We start from the raw sequence: 10,632 nt of genomic DNA on the forward strand, positions 1-10,632 counted from the left end.
ATCAGAAGAGACTGAAATCTGCTCTTGATATAGAATGGCTAAAACGAATGGAAAAAATGATGAAGTAAAAGCTGAACTGAAGATTTCAAAGGGCAGCTCCAAGAAGTAAAGTGTTTACAACAAAAATTCTCATGATTAGATTGAAATTATCATTGGTAATCACAATAACGTCCCTAATAAATAGAACACTGTACAATTTGATCATAACCATGTAAGGTAAGTAAAAACTACAGAAATTGAGACTTGTTTGGGTAACAGATTTATTGGACAGAGAACAGCCCCTAAACCATTGGTGGATCCATTCTTTACTGAGAACATTCCTAGCCCCAAGCGCTGCAGACACAAAGACCTAAGAGATCCGCTTCCTTCCGACACGCCCCTCTACTAGAGGCGGAGCCTACGTGCGGACGCAAAGCAAGCGCGCTGACGTCACCCAGGCGCTGACCGTGGCGGGCACTCTCCCGCCGGCTGGAACCGCATCTCGCCGAGGTGTCCGAGAACTATGAGGCTGGTGCTAACGGCCGGGGCCACGGGGCGGGAAACGGCGCGGGAGCGCAGCATCAAGGGGCTGGCCTAGCCGGGTCCGGAGTTCTGCGTCGTCTGGTGGAGTCTCCGCTCCTGGGCACGGGGTGGGTCCGCAGCTAACGGGGCTGTGGACCCTCAAGGGTAGGGGGCGACGGCCCGGGGTGCCCAGGGCGGAGAGGGCGTGGTCTCAGAGGCGGCTGTCCCCCGGAGCCCGCCCTTCTCGCCATGATCGATTCGGTGAAGCTGCGCCGTGATAGCGCGGCCGATTTTTACTCGCATTACGAGTACCTGTGCGCGCTGCAGGACTCGGTTCCGCTGCCCGCCGTGCGCGCCAGCCTCCGCGAGGGCGTGCTGGACTTCAACGCCGACCGCCTCCGCGTCGTGGACTGGGCGCCTCTGCTGAGCACCCTCAAGGTGAATAAAGATCTGCCCGTGGTCTCTATAAAGAGCTTCTTCCAACCGTGGCTTGGAGAAACAGGTTTGTAGTTCCCGCCTGCCGTGCCCTCTTGTCGGTATGTTTCTTCTCCAAGACCTGTTGGGAAACGGCCAGGATGGAACCCTGGGTGCCCAGTCCCTCAGCATGTGTGCAATCGAAGTGTCAGGCGGCAAGTTGCATTAGGTCCTTAAGTCTCAGTTTCCTCTTGTAACTTAGAAGTTGTAACAGGACTCAATTCACTTGCTGAGTTTATACTTGTACATCAAGCACTTACCGCAAAGTACGGGGCATCCTTAGAGCATTCGACATCTGTTACCTATTTGATTGACTTTGCCTCAGAGAGAACAAAGCCAGTAGGAAATGATACGTGCATGCTTGCCTGGTTATTTCCATCCAAACCGTTTTTTATTGACCGATATGATCCAGTGAAAAATCTCAGGAGTTTGGAGACGTGCTAGAGTTTGAATTTCAAATCTTATACTTTAGTGACCTGGTGCAGTTATTTAATGTTGCTGAACTACAATCCCCACACCTATAAAAAGGCATTCAAAATACCTTTCCATGTGTCCCTTAGGGTTAAACGAAGTTGTTGTTAAGCGCGACCCGTATAGGGTTTCCGAGAAGCGGCTGGTGGGTTTTAACTGCAGACATTGAGGTTAGCAGTCCAGTGCTTACCCTGCAGCGCCACACGTGTGTAACATCCTGGCACTAGAATGAGTTCTTCAGTAAGGACTTAGTACATATGACTGTGTCCTATGTACCAAGGTCAGTGCTGTGATAAAAGTGAGCTTGAGGTGCTATTCTTACGAACACAGAAAATTAAATAGGGTATTGGTGGAGGTGCCATCTGAGCTAGCTTTTGAAGACTGTGTAGAAGCTAGCCAAGGAGCCTTGGTAGCACTGTAGGATAAACACTGGACTGTTAACCATAAGGTTGGCAGTTCAAAACCACCAGCCCACTCCATGGGAGAAAAATGAGGCTTTCTGCTCCCTTAAAGATTTACAGCCTCAGAAATCTGTATGGGATTACTATAAATTGGAATGGACTTGATAGGCATGGGTTTGGTCTAGTTTGTTTGTTTTGGGTAGAAGCTAACCAGATGGCAGGAGGCTTGTGTGAAAGTCTTGGACATATAAGTGTGGCAAAATTGAAGAGCCGGGCTATATCTTAAGAGTTTGAGAAAGAACAGGGGAGTTGAGTCTCTCACATGGTGGAGGACCAAACAGGAAAGGGTCTTGTTTCTCCTCTGAAGGAATTAAAATTTTATCCCAAAGGCTTAGGGAACCCAGCTTTTTAAGCTACGGATGATGAGGTTGACTTTGATTTAGAAACTATGAACTCTTTATTGAAGATAGCCAATTGGATGGAATTGGCTACCTTCAATGGTGTTGGTGGTAGCAGTGTGCTGTGGAGTCAGGTTTGACTTGTTAAATGCCATCGAGTTGGTACCAACTCATAGCGACCCTATGCACAACAGAACACAACATTGCCAGGTCCTGGGCCAACCTCACAATTGTTGCCACACTTGAGCCCATTGATTCTGCCATTTGGCCAATCCATGTCACTGGGGGTCTTCCTCTTTTTCTCTGACCCTCCACCTTACCAAACATGATAATCCTTCTCCAGTGACTGGTCCCTCCTGACAATATGTCCGAAGTATGAGAGATGAAATTTGACCATCTTGGCCTCCAAGGAGCACTCTTGCTGCACTTCTTCCAACATAGATCTGTTGGTTCTTTGGCAGCCCATGGCACTTTCAATATTCTCCAAAACCATAACTTAAATATATCAATTCTTCTACAGTCTTCCTTATTCACTGTCCAGCTTTCGCTTGCATATGAGGTTACTGAAAATACCATGGCTTGGGTCAGGCACACTTTAGCCCTCAAGCTAGACATCTTTGCTCTTCAACTCTTTAAAAAGGTCTTGTGCAGCAGATTTGCCTATTGCAATAAGTAGTTTGATTTCTTGACTGCTGCTTCCATGAGTGTTGATGGCTAATGCAAGAAGAATGAAGTCCTTGACAACTTCAATATTTTCTCCATTGATAAGAATGTTGCTTATTGGTCCAGTGGTGAGGATTTTTGTTTTCTTTACATTGAGATGCAATCCATACCGAAGGCTGTGGTCTTTGATCTTCATCAGTAAATATTTTAAGTCCTCTTCACTTTCGGCAAGCAAGGTTGTATGATCTGCATATCGCAGGTTGTTAATGAGTCTTCCTCCAGTCCTGATGCCATGTTTTTCTTCATAGAACCCAGCTTCTCAGATTATTTACTCAGCATTTAGGTTGAATAAGTATGGTGAAAGAATACAACCCTGTCACATACCTTTCTTAATTTGAAACCATTCAGTGTTCCCATGTTCTGTTCGAACATCTGCCTTTTGGTCCAAGTACAGATTCCTAATGAGCACAATTAAGTGTTCCGGAATACTCATACTTCTCAATGTTGTCCATAGCTTGTCATGATCCACACAATCAAAAGCCTTTGCGTAGTCAATAAAGCATAGGCCATAGCGACCCTGTATAGGCTACCTTCAGTAGGGTGTCACAATGGTTAATGTGCTAACTGAAAGGTTGGGGGATCAAGTCAAACAAAAGGCACCTGGAAAGAAAGTCTTGATGATCTGCTTCTGAAACATCAGCAGTTAAAAATCCTATGGAGCACAGACATCCTGACACACGGGAGTCACCCTGACTCCACAACTAGTAAGGATATTGTGCTGGTAGTGGTGATTGTTTGCCGTCGAGTTGGTTCCCACCATAGCTACTCTGTATAGCGTTTCCAAGACTAGATTTGTATAGGAGCAGAAAGCTTAATCTTTCACTAGCGGAACAGCTGACCTTGTGGTTAGCAGCTTTACTCATAACCTACGACGACTACCCTGTCTCCTTGTTGCTGTTATTAAGTGCCATTGAGTCAGTTCCAACCCATAGTGATCCTGTATACGGTTCCGAGGAGCATCTGGTGAACTTGAACCGCGGACCTTGCAATTCATACTGACTTTTCGGTCCAATGCATTGGACAGGAGTCCTGTCTCCTTAAGGATATGGTAAAGGATCACATTAAATGTGGGAATGGAGAGGCAGGACTGGATTTCAGAAGTGAAATAGACAAATACATGGGCTTTGTATTGAGTTCAACAAGAGAAAAGGCAGGAAAATTCCCAGGTTCTTTATTTGGGTGACAATTCCTAGCATTTTCCTGAGGTGCAGTGCACAGAGGGAACAAACTGGGGTGGGAGAGATCTTAGTTCAACTTTAAATATGTCATTAGCCTGTGGGGCAGCCAGACAAGTGTGCTGGTAGGTCTTGAAAGAAGACTGGGCCCAGGATAAAGATTTGGACTCAGTGAAATGCAGGTAGTTGAATGCATGGAAGAAATAAGGTTACCCACACAGAGGATCCAGAAAACTGAAGGTCTGAAAGATTTTTTGTTGTGCTGTTGAGTATGCCTGTAAGCTGAGGGGAAAGAGCCAAGTGAGAAAGGAGGGTGTGAAGATCTAGGAGGAAAAGAATCATTGTTGATTTACTCAACAGAAAACACCTGTCTTTCGCCCGGCTCTTTTGTAGGCACCATCTGTTACCTACTGCAGAGACAGGTCACATCTGCTGAAAAAAGTCAAGTTATTCTGTACATCTCATTTAAGTCTGAGAATTGTTCTCTACCTCAGAAGGGACTTTACTTAACCTAAGAATCAACTCAAATCAAAAGATATTAAAGTTGAGAGGGGTCTTGTCTACAACTTCAAGTCAACATCTTATTTTCAGGCAAGGCAGCAGATGCCTAGAATTGAGTGATTTGCTCATAATCACAGCAAAGTTAATTCTTATTAGAGTCACAGCTAACATATTTAATTTTGCCAATATTTTACCCTGAATATTAAAAAAAAAATGTATTGCAGATTGATTTCAGACTTCCTATGTTTATTTCCCGCATTCATTAACTCTATAATGTAAGCGATGCTCTCTAAATAGTAGTACTTTGTCATCTTTCATTACAGTTCAACTGGACAGCTACAGAAGTTACTTGCTGTACCTGCCCTGAGCTCACTGCTCATCTGATCAGCCCGAGTGAGCTTTTTGAAATAAAAAGCTGTCATTGGGACCAGCGCATGTTGGCTGCACAGCTGGTACTCTGTACAAAGGCACCCAGAGGAAGGGGGGGGATGCTAGTAGGAGCAGAAATCCAGATTACTCTCTGGCAAGCTCCCTGGGCTCTGTTGGCACTGAGGAAGCGTGCTTTTTACAATTGATCTGCCTGAAATTGATGCCTTTTTCTAGTTGTTCCCTTTCAGAAAGTTACCCTTTATCCATATCTAATTGGTACCTTTTCTAACTTACCAGAGGCATCCTAATGTGCCAGCAGTAGCTCTGGTCCTCATTGCCTATTAGATATAAGCCATGCTGCCTCTCAGTCTAGTATACACCAACCTCCGTTTTAGTTTCAAACTCTTGTGCCTGAGTTGTAGTCCTACCTAACTGCAGTGCCTGGCAGGTGTCGGGCTTGCATGCCTTTCCACCTTACTGGTCCCTCTGCCGTAATGCATCTCCCATACCTACCCCATGAAATCATTCTCATCTTTCTGGATTCAACTTCAGCATTATCTTGAGGTCTTCACTCAGCTGGAACTTCTTTGCTTTCATAAGAAACTCTTTGTGTATAAATCTCATATGGTTGAAGTTTTGGATTTACATGTGCCCCTCCCTCCTTAAGGAGGACTTGATGGGCATGAGTTGTTTCTATGCCTAGCACAGAGCTGATACTTTCAAATGTATACGTGAAATCACTGATTTTTCAAAACTTATTCTTCAGGATCTGACAGAAGTAAAGTGTGCCGAAGTCGTATTCCTGCAGTACGATCCAAAGATGTGTCCTTCCAGCTGTGTAAAGCTCTGAAAGGCTGTTTAAGTGTCTCAGGCGCTCTCAAGAACCTGGAACTGAATGGGCTGGTTCTGAGAGAGAGAGACTTAACTATGTTAACAAAGGTAAGTGTTCTGAAATGTGTCTTGTGAACGTTTCATTGTTGCTTTTAGAGGGTGGTAGAAATCTCTATTACTAACTTTTCCCTTTTTCCCCCATTAAAGGGATTGAATAAATCAGCTTCTTTGGTGCACCTGTCGCTTGCAAGTTGCCCAATTGGAGATGGAGGTTTAGAAAGTGAGTTTAAATTCTCTGTAACTCCTGTCCCATCAGATTGGCCTCACGATTCCCTACATGCCTTGTTCATTCCTTCCTGTATCTGTTTCTTGCTACTACTTCTGTCCGGACTGCCTCCAATGCCTGTCCAAACTTTGATGAAGTATCACTCGTACCCTGAGTGTATAGTATTTGGTATACTCGCTCTGATTTTTGTATCTGTTCCTTAGTTAGGATCTTTCTTCAAAAAATATTAGTACAAGGGGATGGGCAACAGGAAGAAATAAAGAGAGAGAGCAAATTCACCACCATCCTTAAATAGTTAAATTTTTTATGCAAATGTACATATGTTGCTTTTGTTGTTGAGTGCTATCAAGTTGGTTCTGACTCATAGCAACCCTTTATAGGGTTCCCGAGGAGCAACTGGTGAGTTTGAACTGCTGATCTTACGGTTCAAATGGACCTTGAGGTCGAATGCTTATCCTGCTGTGCCACACTAGGACTCCAATGTACATATATGCATGCATAATTAATCCATACTAAAACAGAAAACACAAAGTGCTGTGGGACCATGCCGGGAGGCAGCAAGCTTGATGGAAGAGTCAAGAAAGGAGTCACAGCAAAGGCCACTGTAGAGTGAGCTCCTTAGAATCGGTAGGTTTTTACTGAGTACAATAATGATCTGCAGGGGTAAGGAAGCCTGCGTTTCAGTTACAGGAAACAGAGGTTTGCAATCCTCTCACTATTACTTGAGAATATCGAATGTTGTGTGCCATCGAGGCAGTTCCAACTCAGTGAGTTTTTAAATATTTTTGGGAGCAGAAAGTCTTGCTTTTCTCCCATGGAGCAACTGGTGGGTTCAAACCACGAATCCTGTGGTTAACAATCCAATACGTAAACAACTGTGCCACAGAGCTCCCTGGCATACTGCATGATGTTAAGTGCTCTCAGGTCGGTTCAGAATCAAAGTGACCCTGTATAAAGTTTCCTTAGGAGTGGCTGGTGAGTTTGAACCACCAACCTTTCTTTCATTTAGCAGTCCAGTGCTTTTCCTACATAATACCTAATAAAATTATATACAGCACCACATAATACCTAGTAAAATCTTTGGTTTAGAGTTGATGAATTATTGATCAGTAATAGAAATTCAAAGGAGCTTTGTTAGCGTAATGGTTATGAGTTGGGCTGCCAACCTCAATGTCAGCAGTTTGAAACTACCACGGTTCCACGGGAAATAAAAAGACTTTCTGCTCCCATAAAGATTTATAGCCTCGGAAACCCTGTGCAGGGTCACTATGAGTCGGAATCAACTCCCTGGTACTTAACAACAACAATAGAGATTCAGGTATGTCGTTAGAAATGAAAATAGGAAGAGTCTTGCTTTTTAGACTTTTTTCCTTCCATCTGCCTCAAAAGATCATCTATAATACATGACTAAGTGATTGGTCAAAATGGATGTCAGAAGAGACAACTGAAACTTGCACTGCAGCGTAGAGATGCTAAAGCAAATAGAAAAAATGAGGAGGTCCAAGAGTTGAACAGAAAATTTCAAAGATCAGCTCAAGAAGATAAAGCCAAATATTACAACAAAATGTGAAAAAATCTGGAATCAGTAAAGAAGAACATGCTCAGCATTTCTCAAGCTGGGGGAACTGAAGAAAAAAAAATTCAAGCCTTGACTTTCCTTATTGAAAGATTCTCTGGGCAAATGATTGAATGATGCAGAAAGCATCAAGAGAAGATGGAAGGACTACACAGAGTCACTGTACCAAAAGGACATGGTTGATGTTCAACCATTTCAAGAGGTAGCATATGGTCAAGAGCCAATGATCCTGAAGGAGGAAGTCCAAGGTGCATTGAAGGAATTGGCAAAAAACAAGGCACCAGGAATTGATGGAATACAAATTGAAATCTTTCAAGAAAGTGAGGTGGCACAGGAGGCACTCACTCATCTATGCCAAGAAATTTGGAGGACAACTATTTGGCTGATTGATTGGAAGAGATCCGTATTTGTGCCCATTCCAAAGAGAGGTGACCCAACAGAATGCAGAAATCATCGGGCAATCACTTTGATATCCCATGCAAGGCAATTGCTTTGATATCCCATGCAAGTCAAGTTTTACTAAGGGTAATACAGAAACTACTGTATGCTACAAGCATACATTGACAGAGAACTGCCAGAGGTTCAAGCTGGATTCAGAAGAGGACGTGGAACGAGGGATATCATTGCTGATGTCCGATGGATCTTGGCTGAAAGCAGAGAATATCAGAAAGATGTTTACCTGTGCTTTATTGACTACATAAAGTCTTTTGATTGTGTGGATCATGACAAGCTGTGGACAACATTGAGAAGTATGAGTATTCCAGAACACTTAATTGTGCTCATGAGGAATCTGTACCTGGACCAAGAGGCAGTTGTTTGAACAGAACATGGGAACACTGAATTGTTTAAAATTAAGAAAGGTATGCGACAAGATTGTGTTCTTTCACCGTACTTATTCAACCTGTATGCTGAGCAAATAATACGAGAAGCTGGATTATATGAAGAAAAACGTGGCATCAGGATTGGAGGAAGACTTATTAACAACCTGCGATATGCAGATGATACAACCTTGCTTGCTGAAAGTGAAGAGGACTTAAAACGTTTACTGATGAAGATCAAAGAGCACAACCTTAGGTATGGATTACATCTCAATGTAAAGAAAACAAAAATCCTCACCACTGGACCAATAAAAAACATTCTTATCAACGGAGAAAAGATTGACGTTGTCAAGGACTTCTTTCTTCTTGGATCAACTATCAACACTCACGGAAGCAGCAGTCAAGAAATCAAATGACGCATTGCATTAGGCAAATCTGCTGCACAATACCTTTTTAAAGTGTTGAAGATCAAAGGACTAAGGTACGCCTGACCCAAGCCATGGTATTTTCAGTAACCTCATATGGATGTGAATGCTGGACAGTGAATAAGGAAGACCGTAGAAGAATTGGTGCATTTGAGTTATGGTGTTTGAGGAGAATATTCAAAGTGCCATGGGCTTCCAAAAGAACTAGCAGATCCATTTTGGAAGAAGTGCAGCCAGATAGTGTTCCTTGTAGGCCAAGATGGCCAGACTTCATCTCTCATACTTTGGACATATTGTCAGGAGGTATCATTCGCTGGAGAACGATACCATGTTTGGTAAGGTGGAGGGTCAGAGAAATAGAGGAAGACCCTCTAACAAGATGGATTGGCTAAGTGGCAGCATCGATGAACTCAAGTGTGGCAGCAGTAATGAGGTTGGCCCAGAATTGGGCAGTGTTTCATTCTGCTGTGCATAAGATCGATATGAGTCAGTACTGACTCGATGGCACCTAACAACAAGTGATTGGTAATAACATTTGCAATATTCTGAGTATCCAGTTTTAGCACCTAAGTAGAATTATGCTTTTACTGTAAACTGAAATAACACGTTATTACTGCACATTTTAGAATGCACCAATCCATTGGTAGATAGTGATTTTAAGAATACAACGATAGACTAAATAATGTGAGTAAGTTAAGAGTCACCTAGTTGTATAAGCTGTTTCTCTTACAGCATGTGTGTATTTCCTTTCAGTTATTTGTCAAGGCATAAAGAACTCTGTTACCCTGAAGACTGTAAACTTCACAGCGTGTAATCTGACCTGGCAAGGAGCGGATCACATGGCCAAGATCTTAAAGGTGGTTTTATGTTTATGCTCTCATGGAAACGTGATTGAAACACATGAATATTTTTGATACAAGATGACTTTTTTTTTTTTTTTTTTTTTGCCTTTTGAAGCTTTAGTTTTTGAACAAATGTAGATTTAAGAAAGAATGACCACTTTTAAGTTTGAGTTTATCATTTAGTAAAGGTGGTATACTTAACCTTAGAAATAAAAGGTTTTCATATATAATACACGATGAATAATACTGTTTTGTATTTTTAGTTATTCAAAATGTTTTTAGTGGCACTGCAAAAAGTGTTTGTTATTAGAGTCCTAAATTGACTTAAATGAATGAAATGTTTATTGTAACTTATAAACTAACTTATAAACTAAAAATCACTATATTACCTACTACTATCAAGTCAGTCCTGACTTACAGCAACTCTAGAAGACAGAGTGGAAATACTCCATAGGGTTTCCATCAATCAGAAGCAGACTGCCCCATCTCCCATGTTGGCAGCTGGTGGGTTCTAACCAAACCACAGTACCACCAATGCTTCTTTTTGTTAACTGTTGTAATTTATAAGCTAATATAAATCACTGCTTTAACAGTTTATAAATACAGCTTTTAAAACATTGTCAGAAAACAACATAAATTTTATATACAGTCTGACCAACTTTATAATGATTATAACTACTATCTGTAATCCTAAAATTACTTATTAATCATGTAACCTATTAAATAGTTTGTAGGGTCGCTGTGGGTCGGAACTGACTCGACGGCACTTTAACAACAACAACAGTACATATCAGGTATCAGACTATGCCAAAATCTAACCTACTATTTTTTTTTTTTTTTT

General features: G+C 42.2%; 1 protein-coding gene across 1 annotated transcript in view; it reads left to right on the forward strand.

The window, feature by feature from the left end:
• Positions 1–750: 750 nt before the first annotated feature.
• Positions 751–10,632, forward strand: part of CEP78 (centrosomal protein 78kDa) — a 60,304-nt gene continuing 50,422 nt past the window's right edge. The window contains exons 1-4 of the mRNA XM_006835011.1: positions 751–1,003; positions 5,780–5,952; positions 6,052–6,124; positions 9,703–9,806. Of these exons, the coding sequence (XP_006835074.1) occupies positions 751–1,003; positions 5,780–5,952; positions 6,052–6,124; positions 9,703–9,806 (603 nt within the window). The remainder of the gene's footprint in view (positions 1,004–5,779; positions 5,953–6,051; positions 6,125–9,702; positions 9,807–10,632) is intronic.

The sequence above is a fragment of the Chrysochloris asiatica genome, unplaced genomic scaffold (genome assembly GCF_000296735.1).
Source record: "Chrysochloris asiatica unplaced genomic scaffold, ChrAsi1.0 scaffold00014, whole genome shotgun sequence".
Classification (NCBI taxonomy): domain Eukaryota; kingdom Metazoa; phylum Chordata; class Mammalia; order Afrosoricida; family Chrysochloridae; genus Chrysochloris; species Chrysochloris asiatica.